Raw genomic sequence first — 17,766 nt, 5'->3', positions numbered from 1 at the left:
TCCATTCCTTGTGAAGTTCACCCAAATTCTTGAATCGATTTTGCTTGACAAGCCTCTCAAGGCTGCGGTTCTCTCGGTTGGTTGTGCATCTTTTTCCTATCACTCAACTTTCTGTTAACATGCTTGGATACAGCACTCTGTGAACAGCCAGCTTCTTTGGCAATGAATGTTTGTGGCTTACCCTCCTTGTGAAGGGTGTCGATGATTGTCTTCTGGACAACTGTCAGATCAGCAGTCTTCCCCATGATTGTGTAGCCTAGTGAACCAAACTGAGTGACCATTTTGAAGGCTCAGGACACCTTTGCAGGCGTTTTGAGTTGACTAGCTGAGTGGCATGCAATTCTAATTTATTGAGATAGTGATTTGGTGGGTTTTTGTTAAATGTGGGCCAAAATCATCACAATTAAAAGACCCAACGGCTTAAACTACTTCAGTCTGTGCGTACTGAATTTATATAATACACGAGTTTCACTATTTGAGTTGAATTACTGAAATAAATGGACTTTTCCATGATATTCTAATTTATTGAGATGCACCTGTATTTTCTGTAATAAGTTCAGTAACAAGCTTTTGAAAACTTGCAAACATGAAAGCCAAGCCCTTTTTTCCATGTCTTTTTTTTTATTCACAATGACAGATATGTTTTGATGTTTTATTTTATTTATTTTTACCAGTTCACAATGATAGATGTTTGTATAGTGAATTATTTCCTCCAAAATATTTGTGCTGGGTTTATTGGATCCTGTCCGGAAACAAAAAGTAGGTGAGATCAAATAGAACTGAACTAATACTGACTTCTGATAGATTTGCTGTTAATATAGAAAAGTATCACACCTGAAAAGCACAACAGTGTTAACATAAATATGGACCTCAGGTGACATGCTGGACACAATAAGAGACCATTTTGCTACCTGCACTGTGCACAGGCATACAGTAAAAGCCTTCCTCCTTAAATAGTCAACTGAATTGGTAAATTCTATGATCATTAGATGTCAAAATGTCAAACTGCTCTTTGGGGACTACTCTATTAGAAAATATCTGGGAAACAGTGGAAACTGAAAATGCTTTGGTTAGGTCGAACTACATCATGTTCTCAGCACAAAAGTAAACAAAATGACAAGTGAAGTAGTGAATGACCTGAATAAGCTGACACCACACCTCTCTTTCCTGGTAATGAGCGCGCTGCCTATTGTATGGAGGTCACTTGTTTAGTTTCTCTTGCATGATGGTAAATTGCACACTTCCTGTTGCAACAGCTCTGCAGAAAACAGCCATCAACCCAAGTTACGTGAAGTTTGGCTGCACTTCTGCATTCAAATCACCAATGAAATTGACATGAATTCCTTTGTGACCTACGTGAACAATTCTGAATTCAAGAATTAGTTTTGCTTATGCAATGCAATATGCTTGCAAAATCACTGACAGTACAGCACATGCACTACTGATTGCTGCAGCACAGTCTCACACAGTTAACAGTGCTCCTTACATTTCTATATTCTTATGAGTCCGAAACAACTTTTATATCAGTGCACATTGTTTAGTTTGTTATATCAACAATGCAACAGAGTGTCTGGATAATATAAAATCTACTCCTCCAGGATGTCTGTGTCGCTTCCAATTCCATCTACATATTGTTTCATTCACACTGTTTCACAGGGAGATGACTCAGAACCCAGCCCATTTAATGGAATCTTCATACAGTCGCAGTGCATACAATAACCAAAATACCATGAATTCCTTCATCATCTAAAACTATTTATATCATCATGTGGGTTTGACAACCCTACATTTTTACAAGATATTACATTTATTTATTTGTAAATATACCTCATTATAGTATGAGGGATTCATCACTGAGCAATTGGTGCATTTCTGGCCCAAGCTGAGGTAGCCGACCTCTCAGGTGAGGCAAAAACACGTCCATGAACAGACAGGTGTCCCTTAGCAGCATGAGGAATCCTGCAGGGGCTGAGAGATTGACACCTCTGTAGTCTCTTCATGGCTGCCATCCGGACTGTGGAGTCTCTCACTGAGTGCAACGAGCCACCGGAGTTCATAGTTGCAGGAGAAAGTGATAGAGACCAACAGCTCGACCCCATTCTGGTAGGTGATGCACCTGAGAAATGGTTAATGTTTTGTTTTTAATGGCTGTAATTGTGTTGAGTCTCTATTTCAATGAAGGAAAACTTTCATTTAACATCACCAAAGCAGAATAAGTTGCTCCACAGATTGTAGGCATTTTTCTTTCCTGAACAATATGAGGATAGGTCCAAACCTGATGGAGGATAAAGGAGTTGATTGGCAGGAAGGCGGTCGTTGGTTTCTAAACTTTGGCTGTTCCTAACAGCCTGGAGGGAGTGGAGGCTGGTCGGCAGCGGTGACGTGGTCCTGCCTGTTGATGTTGCCCCAAAACACCTCAAGGTTTTATCTAGTTCACATCCACTTATTTATGATGTTTGATGTTTTAAATAGGATGAAAATTTGAATTTTTTAAATCAAACTAAACTGTATTTATTATTAGCTTTATCAAACAAGTCAGTTTTATATGTAGAATAACACTGCAGTTTGTAAAAACATTTTAATGACAATTTCATTATTAATATCCTGTATTTGGAAGTGATTCAGTATCATTATTACCTCTGCCTCACTGTGTACCTTATAAAACACAAGATCTCAAGTACTTGTTTAAAAAGTGACTAGATCATGCTACTAAAAAACTGTTATATCTAGGGAGCATTAAAATCTACACACTAAGCCACACACTTAGTCCTACTGAGGTTCTGCAGTCATCAAGCATGCTCTATGTACCTTGGTTCTGCGCGAATTTAAGCAGCTTGAACTGGGTGAGTTGCTGGTGGAGTCTGGCCGGCTTAGGACTTTGGCAGTCCTGCTTAGGTATTGGTATTGGTGATGGGCATGGGGAAGAGATCAGTGATGACAGGCCAAGCTGCCACCAACAGGAAGATGAAGCCTCGGTTTTATTTCCTGGAGTGAGGTCATCAGTGTTTTCAACTGTGGTGTTAAAATAAAACAGAAGCATTGCTGAGGACTCACAGCTTCTTCTAGGTAAAGCAGCGGCAAGAGGAGAAACATAGTCTTGTTGTAAACCTAAATAAAGACCAGAGTTTTCTCTATCCAACATTTGCAGAGTATTCAGCGCATGCTAGATCATCTTCTATACTCACTGGCTTCTTGTGTATGAGCCATAATGTGGACATCTGTGATGTCCTGGAGTCTGTAGCTTGTAGTTATGTGGTCATGGGAGAATCTCTTCTCACTGTTATCTGTGCAGATTTATAAATGCAAGAAATGTGACAAAAATATATAACATAAAAGAATATATGAATGTAAAACTAAGTATGCTAATTCCTGATTTTGTAACGCACTGTATTTTGTATAACATAGAAGGTGAGAGGATCCAGAGTTTGTCAGTGTTATGTTACCTAAACTGTCAGAGGAATTTTCCATTGTTTTGACAGATGTCTTGTCCATAGAAGAGCCCACAGTGTCAGTGTGATGAAAGATTGCAGGATGTCTGTAGAAGTGACTGCTTGATCCTGACAATGCAGAGAGGGTTCATAAGCTAAATGTGGCCAAACTGGTCACTCTCAAGAATCTTTTTTTTTTTAACTTTAAAATATTTGCTGAACAGCGAGCCAGTCTGTGTGCTGCTTCCTTACTTTGACCTAGTCTATTTATCAGTGCACGGCATGCCGCCTCCATCTCAGGAGTGGGGCTGTCCAGAACATGTCGACACCATTTGAGAGTAGACTTGTTGTTGTCCACAAACACCTGTTTCTTTGGAGACTCATATAACCTGTGTAGGATAAGAGAGTACACCCTCTAGGTGAAAAAGAGTTTTCAGATTCCTGGTAGAGTGAGTTTGCTCTCCTGATTATTGTCCACATCACTAGTCACTAGCATCTTATTAACATATTTTTAAATGTATATGGACTTAGACAATAGATCAAAGGTTAATTTTATATTTAACATTATCCCTTACTAAAGTCAGACCAGAATGAGGCCAAAAAAAAAAAAAACACCTACCAGCTCTCTTCATCCTGGACATCATCCTCTACATCAAGGAGCTCTACCAGGTCCAAAGCAGACTCTTCCTCTTCAGACTCATTCTCCCAGAGGTCCTTTTGACAGTTAAAGTTGTACAGCACCGTATCAATGCCACTGCAAGTCAAGGCTGAATTACAACCAGCCTTCAGATGAATCATTGTTCTTGTTGGCTCAGCATCAGGCCAGATGCTGCAGTATGGATCTGAATTGCCCTCCAGCCGTACTGACCGCAACCGTTTGCACTTGTATCAAACTCCACTGGTGGCTGAGTGTAATATGCCAGCTCCACTCACTCTTCATTTGGTCTTGGGGTTCCACCACCTCAGTGAACTTGTCAAACCTTCTCACTTATTCAGGCTCTTGTCCACTTTCATCCTCATTTTAAAACAATATGATTCTTTTTAGTTCCAGTTATGGTCATTTTCCTATGCACAAAAACAACAGTGTAGCTTGACTGTACCATACTGACCCAGATTAGTTGAGGAGGGTTGTTAAGTATAGACACTCAACAGATTGGGTGGATTTGCAGAAGCATCGTGAGCTTATGTGGATTAAAGTGTTTGAGAGCTGCCACTAAGAAAGAGTCACTCAGCATCACACCATCAAGTATGGACAATACCTATAGGCTACAGTGAATGTTTTAACTGTTAAAAATAATCGTCTGCCTTTTTGGTTTAGTTATATACAGTAGTATGTCATTTTGCCGTTTGCCATCAAGGATATTTGAACTTTTTACATTCAGTGCATCAGAGGAACTTCTTTATCTAAAGTGTTTATACTATTTAAAATGTTGCTTAATGTTTGTGGTTGATTGTTTTCCATCCATCCATTTTCCTCCGCTTATCCGGGACCGGGTCGCGGGGGCAGCAGTCTAAACAAAGATGCCCAGACCTCCCTCTCTCCAGACACTTCCTCCAGCTCCTCCGGGGGAAGCAAAGATGCCCAGACTTCCCTCTCTCCAGACACTTCCTCCAGCTCCTCCGGGGGAAGCAAAGATGCCCAGACCTCCCTCTCTCCAGACACTTCCTCCAGCTCCTCCGGGGAAATGCCGAGGTGTTCCCAGGCCAGCCGAGAGACATAGTCCCTCCGGCGTGTCCTAGGTCTTCCCCGGGGCCGCCTCGAGTGTGGGACATTCCTGGAACACCTCCATAGGAAGGTGCCCAGGAGGCATCCGAAACAGATGCCCGAGCCACCTCAGCTGGCTCCTCTCGATGTGTCTTCACCACGACGGACCAGTACATCGACCGCATTACTGCAGAAGCTGCACCGATCTGCCTGTCAATCTCTCGTTCCATCCTTCCCTCACTCGTGAACAAGACCCCAAGATACTTGAACTCCTCCACTTGAGGCAGGAACTCTCCACCAACCTGAAGGGAACAAGCCACCCTTTTCCGACTGATTGTTTTCCTTCCTGGTTAAATACATCTTCTCTCTCACACACCGAGTTCCCTCACAGCCACATGTTACCAACAATTGCCCCACAGACCACAGACATCAGTTGCTACTTTGATGTTTTAACTGTAATTGTTGGTTCCAAAAATAAGTGTTAAAAGTATTAAGTGTTATGATAAAACTGTGGACACTAAATTACCTGACCTACTAACTGACAATTAAGAAGGAATACGATGCCGTTAAGGTCTTTGTAATTAGACCAATAATTTCACAAAATCTAACAAAAGACAAAAATAAGAAGGTGCACTGTATGGCTTTCACTGTGAGCAGCTAAAAACATTTTGAGCATTTAATTTTGGGCATATATCATATACCCTCATGCTAAGTCTGATCTTTTACACCTGTTTCCTTTACACCCTACAGGATCTACTTAATAATGCAGTCCACTTAATTTATGAGCTGTGGGCTACTGTTGTTTTTCAAGAGTAACTCCAGTGATGCACACGATCCTGTATAGAAGTTAATGCTGCAGTGACATCAAGGGTTTGAAAGCTATTGAAAGCTATTCCCGGCTCTTTTAACCAGGAACTCACAGAGACGAAGCAGACCACTCGGATATATAAAAAAAACTGTGCTGGTTTATTCAAAGAATCACAGGTAAAATTAACATTACACGTCCAGGTTAACTTCCACCTCCAATACTGCATGCAGTCAGATGAAGAATGAAAGACCCTGAACCACAATAGGCCTATACATTTATCACTTGGTTGGGCTAGCCCCATACTACACGTGAAACAACACACTTCATACCCTGTTTCACATTCAAATGAATAGTGTGGTTACATTCCTTTAAAACCTGTTCTGTTCGGGTGAATTTAAATGTGATCAAGCTCCCCCGGCTTAACTTGCAGTATCAACCGTGCCATCCATTCACAACAAGCGGCGACCTCGGAGGAGAAGGAGGCGTCTCTACTGCACCTGCGCCCTGCCTCCCGCCCTTCACCTCACCGCCTCCCAGCCTGCTTCCTTATCGCCATCGCTGATGTCTACCTCCGCCTGTCATACGCGGAGTAACGCGGACCAACGGTACCTCTTCAGCTGCTACTAAGTTATTACGTGGTGCTACCTTCTAGAGGACTTTGTCGACTAAAATGTAGACTTCCGAGCGATAATTTGAATAGTGAAGCGCCACCTCTGCCGGGAGGAAATGCAGGTCGAAAGCGGCAGAGCAGCAGCTGTGAGCCCCGCTGTATCCAGTGCAACCACAGGACAGGTAAGGGCGGAGGGTTGGTATTCACAACAAACACCCCTCTGTGTCGGGCTGAAAAGACACATTGGGCTCATGAAACAATGTGGAACAGAGCTGTAGACGACTGTTCATGGGAAAATGTATTTCGGTGAAGCAGCCAAACCTGTCCGTCCACATCGCGCCCCTCTCAGGCTCGTTTCAGACGCACTGCAGGCGGAAGTGGTGAAGCCGGGGCCACATCCACAGGTGTGCTCGCCCAGACTTTTCTCAGGTTGTTACATATCGCAAACACAGATAGTTAAGTTAAATTCTGCTGGTCTAATGGTATTATATCGAGTCATTCCACATTATGAAGGCAGGAGGCGTAGCTTTGTGCAGCTTAAATATCCTTTGCTGATCAGACTGACAAAATAATGGGCCAGTGTTTTCCTGAATATTGCACAGGATTCCACACTCTTGTTTTCTCATGTAAGCCTGTATTTCCAGCAATGTTAGAACGTCTTCAGTAGGCTAAGTGAAATGTTTTGTCAGCTTTTTAGAGATCAGATAATACTGTGTTTTGTAACCTCTGGTTTGTGTACTCTGTGTTGCTGCCAACACACTGGACAAGGCGTTTGTGGTTGGTAAAGTACAGGGAATATACTATAGCTGCTTCTTGTATTAAGCTATGTATTTACAAATGTTCTTTTTCCAGGTGATAATTAAATCTTGTCAACACAGCCTTTAAAGCTGTTAATTGAATTCAACCCTCTTGGTTTATTCTAGGCACTAAAATTGGTTTAGTATGTTCTTTTGATATCCTGCCAACCACAGGTTCACTGTGCAGTACTCAACTTCCTGATTTCTATAGCAATACACCTTTCTTCACATGGTTACATGCTAATATATATTTTCCAGGTGTAAAACTTGCTGACACAACAAATCTCAAAGATGTTCAACACTCGGACACTTAACCTTCAGTGTAATTTTCATGAAGACATGGTTATTGTATTTGTATCATAGGAACAGCTGATCAATTATTAATGTTTAAACATAACAGTGACAGTAACAACTTGCAAAGCAGAAGCTTTGCTATTATCTGAATATGACTTCCTCCTTGCAACCTGCCATGAGAAAATAGTTCCCCTCTTGTTTGGGGATGGATGACTTGCAGAGAAAAAGAGGAAGAAATAGTCCAGTTGATTGTTTTAACACCTCAGTCAACCAGACAGTGAAACATTACATAAAGCTTGTTTTGTAGTTGAAATGAAACATAAGGTATAACACACAAAGCATAAATATATATCATATATTTTTATTTCTGTGTGTCTGATTTCACTGTCTTACTGTGCTTTTATTTTTTTTTTTGTAGAATTCGGTCCATTTGAACGGGCATGCTGTCACTCAGAATGGCGACAACCCAACAACTTCGCCTGCACCGCAGCCACACTTTGAATCCCAAACCACGGGTCCTGCACCCACACTACCCCAAGTTGTCCCGAGGGAACAGTGGGGTGGGAAGTACGAGTTCCTGCTCTCCTGTTTAGGATACTGTGTGGGACTGGGGAACGTGTGGCGGTTCCCATACCTTTGTTACCGCAATGGAGGAGGTGAGCACTTCACCAATGAAGAAGTCTAAAATACTTTAAATATTAAATGCCTGGGTCCTTATGTCTGTAATGATTTGTTACACACATTCAGGCAAGAGGCATTCATTGCTCTGCCCTTGGATGTGTACTGTCCTGATTATGATGGCTTATTTTGCAGCCATCAGTACTGGGAGCTAGTACAAAGAGCATTTCCTAACCCTATGATTACACACCAGACAAGTAATCTGCCTGCGTAACCCAGCCTGACGTATCTTCCTATAAAATCATGCTAGAGCTTGCCTAACGGTCTGTGAAGCTGTCACACAGAGGCTCTATAAGTTAACCTGCCTCTACAGGCCATCGGCCTGTGACTGCACTTACCAAATGTTTGTCGTGCCCCCAGGCACCAGCCTTCCTCATACTGAACAACTTCTAATCTTCACAGGTGTGTTTCTCATCCCCTACTTCATTATGCTCTTTGTTACGGGTGTTCCGCTCTTTCTCATGGAGCTAAGTTTAGGCCAGTATGGAGCAGCTGGCCCCATCATGGTGTGGAAATGCTGCCCTCTGCTCAAAGGTAATGACCCCCTTGGTCCAGCTTTTAGTCGAGTAATCACATACTTGCCACACTGTAATTCAGTGTGTACCTTGGAAACTTTTAGAGATAATTATGTCAGTGTGGTGATTTAATAGTTAAACTTAGAACCTATCTAGATGATGTCAGTATAACAATATCTGATCACAGTTTTGTATTAATCCTTCAGGAGTCCCGAGCATTCACTCTGAACTGTATATAATGATTTGTATGTGCAGAACCTCAAGTTGACATCAAAATGCCTGCCTCACCTGTCAGTCCAGGAAGGTGACTCACATCAGCTTGCTATGCCAATTCTATAGGTCATGTGGCAAAATGTAAACAAATCCTCAGAGCTCTGCAACAAGTTGTTAAATGTAAGGATCAGAAGAAGAAACTTGCAGAAAGTGTCTAAGGACCAGAAACTGAGCCAGAAAGGCGGGTTTTATCATAAGGGTAATTTGCATTTTAAAATGGAAATGCGAACTTGGCAAGGTGAATCAACACAGATTTGAGACGGAACTCCTTCAAGTGAGGAAGTAAATGAATAATTACAGGTCGACAATTCAAGGATTGACTATCTGGAATGCTGTAATAAATGGGAGCAATCATTCAATCCAGTGTATTTATTTCTTTAAGTACAGCTATCACTTTATAGAACATGGGGTTTGTAGCAACATCTATTTTAAATAAATGTAAATGATACCTCACATGTATGCCTTACACAATTGTGCATTTCCTGTTTTTTTTTTAGATGCATATTCTTTTGTGTCTTCTTGTAGGTATTGGCATTGGGATGCTCTGTGTGTCTACACTGGTGTGTCTCTACTATAACGTCATTATAGCATGGACCTTCTATTACCTAGGCAGCTCCTTCCAGAGCCCTCTACCCTGGTCGTGTGAAGCTATAGCCAATGCAGATCTTTGTGGTAACAGCACCACTGGCATAAGCAGCTCAGAAGTCTTCTGGAAGTAAGTGCTTATTCACACATGCACCATTCTTATCTGTGAAGAAATTACTAATGGCTTAAGTGTTGTATTACTTTAGATGTGTACTGTACATCTTCATGCAAATGTATGTATTTTATTTGTCCAGAAGTATTATTTTCAGGACAAATCTTTAGCCATACATTTCTGAAAGATTTGTAAATTGCACTGGCACTGTGCTGCACACAAACCTTGTTCAACTATGTAAGCGACTGTACATAGATCAGTCTGCCACTATAAATCATTACAGTGTCTTATAACTACAGTTCTATTGCATTATGTCTATAATACTTTATATGCTAAGTATTGATCTTCAGGACACTTGATTTTGCATAAAGAAGTAGGTTTTTACAGTGGTTTTAATATAATGAAAGTGTTACTGTCATCCCCAATGCCTTGATGACAGCTTACTGCCTGCTTCGAGCAAAGTGAGGCTTTATTTACAGTATATACATCCAAAAAAACCAAAGGGCTCACACTGAGGCAAGATGCACATTATGCAAATACATAGTACTGTAGATAGTACTTCATAAAAGTATTTCTAAATACTGTATTAACGCAAGTCTCATATAGCAATCATGTTGCCCATTTTATAAATCTTAGCAGATTTGTGGAGATGTAAAACACTGCAGATAAATATTTGCATACTCAACATGTTGAATAATGTTTTTTCCCCCAGTGGACAAATGCTTTGACAGTCACTTCACAATCCAGCCCTACAACCAGGGCATGTTTTGTGTGTGTGTGTGTGTGTGTGTGTGTGTGTGTGTGTGTGTGTGTGTGTAGAGCACCAACCCAAAGTTTGGACACACTATCTCATTCACATTCAATGTTTGTTGTTGTTATTTTTTTCCTATCATTTTTTATGTTGTAGATTTATACTACATCTTAAATATGAAATTACACATATGGAATTATGTAGTTTACAAACAAGTATAAACAAATCAAAATAAGTTTTAAATGTTAGATTTTTCACTATTTGTCTTGATAACAGTTTTGCATACTGTTGGCTTTCTCTCAACCAGCTTCATGAGGTCATCACCTAAAATGATTTTTTTCCAGCAGTTTTGAAGGAGTTCTCACAAATGTTGAGTGCTTGTTGGCTGCTTTTCCTTTACTCTTGCAGTCAGACTCGGTCCAAACCATCTCAGCTGGGTTTAGATCTGGTGATTGTGGAGGCTGGGTCATCTGTTTAACAGTGTCACCAGCAAAGCATGCCCACACCTCCTGGTCCATGCTCTGCAGGGGAGATCCACACATACAGATACCATTTGTTCGCCTTTTGAGGGTCTAACAAAGACATAATAACTGGAACCAAAAAATCTCAGATTTGGACTTGTGAGAGCAAAGCACAGATTTCCACTGGTCTAATGTCCAATCCTTGTGTTTCTTGGTCCAAACAGTTCTCTTCTTCTTATTGGTTGCCTCAGTAGCAGCTGTGGCTCACGAGGTAGGGCAAGTCGTCTTCTGACCAGCAAGTTGGTGGTTCGACTCCCGGTCTCCCCACATGCCTAAGTCTCCCTGAGCAAGACACTGAACCCCAAATTGCTCCCGGCGGCTTGACTAGCACCGTTGTGTGGCAGCCTTGTCGTCATCGGTGTGTGAATGTGTGTGTGAATGGTGTATAATCTCCCTGTAAAGCGCTTTGGCCAGTGCATAAAAGCGCTGTATAAATACAGTCCATTTACCATTTACCATAGTGGTTTCTTTGCAGCAGTTTGACCATGATGGCCTGATTCACACGGTTTGCTCCAAATGTTGATGATGACGTGCTTGCTGCTTGAACGCTGGGAAGCACTGATATAGGCTCTAATACGAGGTGCTGTTAACTGGTGATTTCTGTAGCTGGTACCTAATAAACCCATTCTCTGCAGAGGTAACTGCTGGTCTTCCTTTCTTGGGGTGGTCCACATGAGAGCCAGTGTCAGCATTTGATGGTTTATGTGACTGCACTTGAAGAAACTTTCATCCTTAAAATGTTTTGGATAGACTTACCTTCACATCTTCATGGCATTTCTCTTTACTTAGCTGGGTTGTTCTTGCCATAATATGAATGAATGAATAGGTCTGTTTGCTGTATGGCAGTGCTACACTGGCTCAACAGAACCGATGGTTTCAAACGCACTAAGATGGCAAGACATTCCACCAGTTAACATTTGAGTTGCAGGTGACTACATCATGAAACGGATTAGGATAGTGTGTAAAGCTGTCAAGGCAAACAGTGGCTACTTGACATCTTGAATTCATCTGCAATGTAGAAAATAATATAAACAATGAAAAACCATTGAATATGCTACTGTATGTCCAAACCTTTGACTGGTAATGTAATACATTTGCGTTTGACTTGTATCTTGTAGTGAGCGTGTGCTGGGTGTAGTATACAGCAAGGGCCTTAGTGACCCCGGCCCTGTCCGATGGCCCCTGGCTCTGTGCCTCCTGGCTGCCTGGGTCCTCATCTTCCTCTGTATGTTCAAGGGCATCCGCAGTTCTGGCAAGGTGAATCAACACAAAGTTTTCATTTTCAGCTCCTACAAAACACAGATATACACGCAGTCCTGCTCTTTGCTGCCATATCTTCTCAGCCTAATCTGTGTCTGTGTTTGTGTTTTCAGGTGGTTTATGTAACAGCAACCTTCCCATACTTTGTGCTCATTGTTTTGGTCATCAGAGGTGCTACACTGGAGGGCTCTCTTCAGGGCATTGCTTTCTACCTCACACCAGACTGGGGCCGACTGTCTAATGCGCAGGTAGACTGACTGGTATGAGAAGTGTTGCTGTTGTAAAAATAACTATATATATTTTGATTGTTTGAATTATAATTCTGTCTGAAACATTGCAGGTGTGGAACGATGCAGCTTCACAGATCTTCTACTCATTAGGTATTGGGGTTGGAGGGCTGCTTTCTATGGCCTCATACAATAAGTTTGACAACAACGTCATCAGGTGAGTTTGCAGTCTGCTCTAACGTTTGCTCCGTTGTTGCAGTAATGAGGGCTTCAGTCTCTTGATTGTGGGTCATTTGATTTCAGGGACACTCTGATTATCACCACTGGAAACTGCAGCACCAGCTTCTTTGCAGGATTTGCTATATTCTCCATCCTTGGTCACATGGCATGGAGGAAGGGAGTGCCTGTCGGAGAGGTGGCAGATACAGGTAGTTACTTTGCTTGTTTTGCACAGTAATCCTGTGGGTCTTCTTTAGTCCAGATGTTAGAAATGACTGGCATATGAAATAAATTGTGCATTTTTAAGTTATTTTCTTTATAATTTTCAAATTGTGTCTATTTATCACTCATATGCTTCTTCCACAAACTTTTTCTTTTGCCTTTAGGTCCTGGTTTGGCCTTCGTTGCTTACCCAGAGGCCCTTGCTCTGCTGCCAGGCTCAGTGTTCTGGGCCATTATGTTCTTTCTCATGCTCTTTATGCTGGGTATCGATACACTGGTAAGGCTGCACACTTTACTATGTATGATTGAAATTTGCAAAAATACAATCCACCCCCATGTGTGTGGTACCTTCTGCTCTCTCCCCTCAGTTTGGCAACATGGAAGGTATCACCACCGCTGTGCTGGATGAGTTCCCACAGCTCAGAAGGAACACGCTGCACAAGGGTTTGTTCCTGGGCGCTCTGTGTTTTTGCTTCTACCTGATGGGTCTCCTGTTAGTGACCAACGTGAGTGTGTTCTTACCAAACTATAACAAGTGAGGAATGTGGCTCCAAATGCATCTTCTCTCTGGTCAGACTCACATTGCTCATGCTTTCTTTGTCTCCATAGGGAGGGATTTACTGGTTCACGCTCATTGACTCTTACAGCACTAGTTTCGGCCTCATCATCATCACCCTCTTCATGTGCATTGGCATCTCCTTCTTCTATGGTAGTCCATCTCACAGCCCTAACCCTCACATCCAACTTCTCTGACACCACACACTTCCTCCATAGCTTCAGTCATCCTGGACATGTGACGTGTTTAGCTGGTTATAAAAGCAGAAAAACACTTTTTGTGTTAAGAGTTATGGAGCCCCCTAGGGGTCATGTGTTAGCAAAAAAATATTTAGGTGATAATCTGTGCACACAGATTGCTAAACCAGATGGGGTATATTAGCCTGTGGCATGGAGTTAATACAGTTTTATTTTGATTGAGATATGTGGATATACTTTGAGTTTTGGCTGTTAATGGTTCAGAGAAGCCTCATACAGTGGATTGTCCCATTTCCATTCCATAATATGACAACCTCGTGACAGCAGCTCACAGACTGCAGCATTCTGACTTACTTTATCTGCCAGCATTAAAGCCTGTAACATGATTGATTGGGACATATACAGGGCATGCTTTTATTTATCATGGCTCATGAGCTGATTTCTTATGTTAATGTGTGTGCGTGTGTAATTCTTTTATGTATTTGGTGTCAGATAAACGTTTCACAAGCATACAAGGAAGGAGCGTGCCTCTCCGGCTAAGCAGGCTCTCACTCATCAACACCCTCCCATAGCAAATTTCCACAAATGAATTATTTAACAAACTGACTTAAATTCCTACATTTCTTTCTTCTTTCATCTAGGTTTTTCCAGGGTTCTTAATATGCATGTCTTAAATTTTTCTGTTAGGAGTCAACCAGTTTTGTCAAGACATCATTGACATGATCCGTGACTGCCCTCCCTGGTGCAGCAAAGTGCTGCTTTACTTTAAAGCCTGCTGGATTTTCTTCACTCCGTTTCTTCTGCTGGTGAGTCAACACCTCAGTTTTGAGATGTGTTACTGTAGACATAGGTGACCTCAGCATTGGCTGTCCATAATTAGTATGGCAAATACTTTGCATGATATTTATTAAACATACAGTACACCAATGCAACTGCGGTGAAATTGAGGAGGGGTACTTGTTGTTCATTAGAGCCATTTAAAAAGTAATTATTTTAGTTGGTTTTCTCTTATAGCACCTCACATACAATGAATCTTTACTTTGCTGGCACAGTGAGAGAGAACAGCATATTTATCAGCTATACTGATTTTAATATGGTCTGACAGTTTGGCTCATCTGTTTTCGTGGCAGAAATTTCTTTAGGTGTCACTAGTTAATGACTCATCTCCACCTTTTACTTCTGAGCAATTATCACATTTCTTCACATTGCAACCTCCTCACGTCACATGATTTAAGAATTGGATACAAAGCCTTAGACCAAAAATACCTAGTCTATAGCACACCTATAACAATGTAGTTATGTCACTCCCTCCATTATTTCAGCTGCTCTTCTTTGAATGTAGCCTCAGGTAGAATTACTGTATCTTTTACAATGAGGCTGACTGATATATCCATTTGTTTCCACCTTTATTGTAATGTATTGTTCTGATGTCACTCAAAGAGTAATTCTATGAGGGATGGGACACGGTGCTGCCACAAGAAATACCCCCTTAAATAAAAGTTGATGATAAACTGAGGTACAACAGAGTATGATAAATGAATTACCAGCTATTACAAAAGTTGCACCAAGGAAACCAAAATAACATAATTTTAAATGGACAGTAGCCAACTGTGCTGAAATCTTCATGACAAAAGTAGTGAATATTTAAAGAGGAGAAACAGACATTCGATCCAAGTTGCCCCTGTGACATTACTCTGCTGGCCTTGTCAGTTCCTCTTCTTCAGCTGCCACTGGTACTTTTTGTTAGGACGGAACATTTCTCTGCTCACTCTGTGCCTTTCCTTTTGTGGCTGTAGTTCATCCTGACCTACATCTTCATTGAAATGTACAACACGTCACTTCACTATGGGTCTTATTTGTATCCACGGTGGGGTAAAGCACTGGGTGTGTGTATGGGCGCAGTCTGCTGTCTACAGATCCTCATCTGGGCCATTGTGGCCATCGCCAAGGAAACTGGAACACTGAAAGACGTTAGTATCACCACTGTGTCATTCTGTCCATTTACACCTCTGCCACAGTCACATTGAAAAATAAAATTGCCCCATACAGGAAGGTTTATGACTCGTGCTTCTTTATTGTAGCGTTTCCAGAAATCAATTCGACCTCTGAATACCTGGAGGGTAAACAACTTGAACAGCACTGGGAGAGTAGGAGAGCATGTGGAGCCCGAGAGAGTGGAGGCTCCGTTCACTGTCACGCTGACAGACATGGACTTTACTGCAATAACTTGGGAGGCGGGAAGTGAGGCGTGACAGTACGGAGATCAGTGATGAACGTACAGCTATAAGCAAACTATCTATAAGTCAGCCCAGCTAGGCTCTGGTGTCTGCACAGACTGCATGCCCTGCAGGGTAGAGTGGATTAATTGCTTAATTTATGCTGTTATGTATGTTTGAATTGTTTTTTTTTATTGTTTTTTTGACACTGTGTGGAATATCACGTTACAGTTGTAAAGTTTGGATCATCCTTGCCTTAGATGCAGCATCCTAGGATAATTGGATGAGTATATTTCAGATTGTATTAGTGTAGTGTAGTGACTGGTGACCCTCAGTACCACTGCTAGACATAGAAAGCTGACAACAGATCTTCAGCATGCGAGATTAATGGTACTGGCAACAGCCACACAGAGTCAGGAACACTTTTAATCCATTTCACTATTAACATTAATCTCTGCTAAAAATGATTGCTAGAAAAAAATTATGTAAAAATGCCAAATGAATTACTTTTCAAAGTAGTCTACAGTATTTGTCCATATGATAGTTGACTCTAAGATGTCTGCACTTCAAATGGGCAGTTCCTGCAGATTTCTACAGAAAATGAAGCAATATGTTCATGCAATGATATTGTCTCACTTAGAACTACAATCTACAGTGGTAGTGTAGACAGGCTTATAAGCAGGACTTCAAAAAGTATCCTTTGTTAAATGTAAGTAAGTAAACTTCTGTGTCATATTTCCACTCTGCTATTTATTAGCAGAAAGCCCCCCTTAAGTCATCGTATAATCATCATGCCTTATCTGCAGAGGCACTCGATGAGTATATGTTTTGTCCCCTTGATAACATGATTATTGATGTAGCACCGGTCCTGTTAACATTTGTCACAGTTTTCTGAGGGTGCGACTGTTACTCTGATTTGAAGTCCTGCTTAGCGAAGACATCAAAATCAGTTGTCAAAATGTGCATTAGCAAATTGGTCATATTATTTAGTTTATAAATATTGAACAATTAGATCAGTGCATTGTTGTACCCTGTGGTGGATGGCACAAATGGAATTAAACTTGGGATGTAAAGGAAAGAACAATTACAACATCACCCAGATGGTACACCTCACATGGACACACCCATCGCTGACTGATGAGTGGTTTGTCTCTTGAAGTGGCTGACTGAAATAGATCCATGTCCTAGATGAATAATGTTTGTTGACCACAATGATTGCACTCTTTTTTTCTGTTGATGTTGTCTTCTGTGCCTAAAGATTTAATCTGGAGTATGTGATAAAAAGGGTTTTGTGCTCCTGTTATGTATTATTGCAGATATGACAGATAAAACAATCTGCTGGACCTAAAATATCTGCATTTTAAAAGACTTTCAGTAACAACTGTTAATTGTGCATATTTATAAGAAGAATCGCTGTTTTCTCCTTCAAGTAGGATCACTGCTTTTAAATCTCATAAGCATTTTATTATCCTTTGTCTTAGGATTGTATATTATGTCATGAAACTTCTTGCCTTTGTACACCTTGTTGCCATTCTCTTGTATAATTATATTTATATAATTATAAATATAAATAATTATATAATTACACATTTGTTTAGTTGTGAGTGACTGGACATTTTTCTTTTAAAGGTGTATAATAGAAATGTATTTAAAACTTGACATTAATACATAGTCATGATTCATGAATACATGAATTTTCCCAATAGTGATGTGGTGAGCCACTGAGGTAAAACCACAGACTGTATTACACATCTGTCACACATCTGTAAAAAGAAAAAATAAGATGTTACAT

General features: G+C 41.0%; 2 protein-coding genes across 4 annotated transcripts; one reads left to right on the top strand and one right to left on the bottom strand.

Annotated features, from left to right (window-relative positions):
- Positions 1-1,850: 1,850 nt before the first annotated feature.
- On the bottom strand, positions 1,851-4,856 carry LOC109959461 (SLAIN motif-containing protein-like). Its single transcript, XM_020598866.1, has 7 exons — positions 4,048-4,856; positions 3,681-3,817; positions 3,444-3,557; positions 3,186-3,284; positions 2,809-3,012; positions 2,276-2,392; positions 1,851-2,116 (listed from the first exon to the last, which is right to left on the bottom strand). The coding sequence occupies exons 1-7, from the start codon at positions 4,224-4,226 to the stop codon at positions 1,851-1,853; spliced, it is 1,116 nt and encodes a 371-aa protein (XP_020454522.1). The 5' UTR covers positions 4,227-4,856.
- A 1,557-nt stretch (positions 4,857-6,413) lies between these two features.
- slc6a7 (solute carrier family 6 member 7) lies at positions 6,414-17,490 on the top strand. Of its 3 annotated transcripts, none has more exons than XM_020598690.1 (14): positions 6,414-6,733; positions 8,061-8,298; positions 8,723-8,854; positions 9,634-9,823; positions 12,196-12,334; positions 12,451-12,585; positions 12,678-12,781; positions 12,868-12,992; positions 13,170-13,282; positions 13,374-13,511; positions 13,615-13,714; positions 14,446-14,564; positions 15,555-15,728; positions 15,840-17,490. In XM_020598690.1, exons 1-14 carry the CDS (start codon positions 6,668-6,670, stop codon positions 16,008-16,010), a joined length of 1,944 nt encoding a protein of 647 aa, XP_020454346.1. In that variant the 5' UTR covers positions 6,414-6,667; the 3' UTR covers positions 16,011-17,490. The 3 variants fall into 3 exon arrangements, with proteins under 3 accessions (XP_020454346.1, XP_020454347.1, XP_020454344.1); XM_020598688.1 differs by lacking the exon at positions 6,414-6,733 and adding an exon at positions 6,799-6,955; XM_020598691.1 differs by lacking the exons at positions 6,414-6,733; positions 15,555-15,728 and adding an exon at positions 6,798-6,955.
- Positions 17,491-17,766: the final 276 nt, after the last annotated feature.

The sequence above is a fragment of the Monopterus albus genome, unplaced genomic scaffold, assembly GCF_001952655.1.
Source record: "Monopterus albus unplaced genomic scaffold, M_albus_1.0 scaffold39.1, whole genome shotgun sequence".
In the NCBI taxonomy this organism is placed as follows: Eukaryota; Metazoa; Chordata; class Actinopteri; order Synbranchiformes; family Synbranchidae; genus Monopterus; species Monopterus albus.
Note: the sequence above shows the minus strand (reverse complement) of the source record. Positions and strands in the feature narration are given on the sequence as shown.

Coding starts and splice junctions, on each gene's coding strand:
- LOC109959461 (XM_020598866.1), bottom strand. CDS start 4,226: ATGATTCATCTGAAGGCTGGTTGTAATTCAGCCTTGACTTGCAGTGGC. Junction 3,818..4,047: donor GTCCAGGATGAAGAGAGCTG/GTAGGTGTTTTT, acceptor TATCCTACACAG/GTTATATGAGTCTCCAAAGA. Junction 2,117..2,275: donor ACTCCTTTATCCTCCATCAG/GTTTGGACCTAT, acceptor ACCATTTCTCAG/GTGCATCACCTACCAGAATG.
- slc6a7 (XM_020598688.1), top strand. CDS start 6,848: ATGTATTTCGGTGAAGCAGCCAAACCTGTCCGTCCACATCGCGCCCCT. Junction 14,565..15,554: donor TCACTCCGTTTCTTCTGCTG/GTGAGTCAACAC, acceptor TTGTGGCTGTAG/TTCATCCTGACCTACATCTT. Junction 15,729..15,839: donor AAACTGGAACACTGAAAGAC/GTTAGTATCACC, acceptor TCTTTATTGTAG/CGTTTCCAGAAATCAATTCG.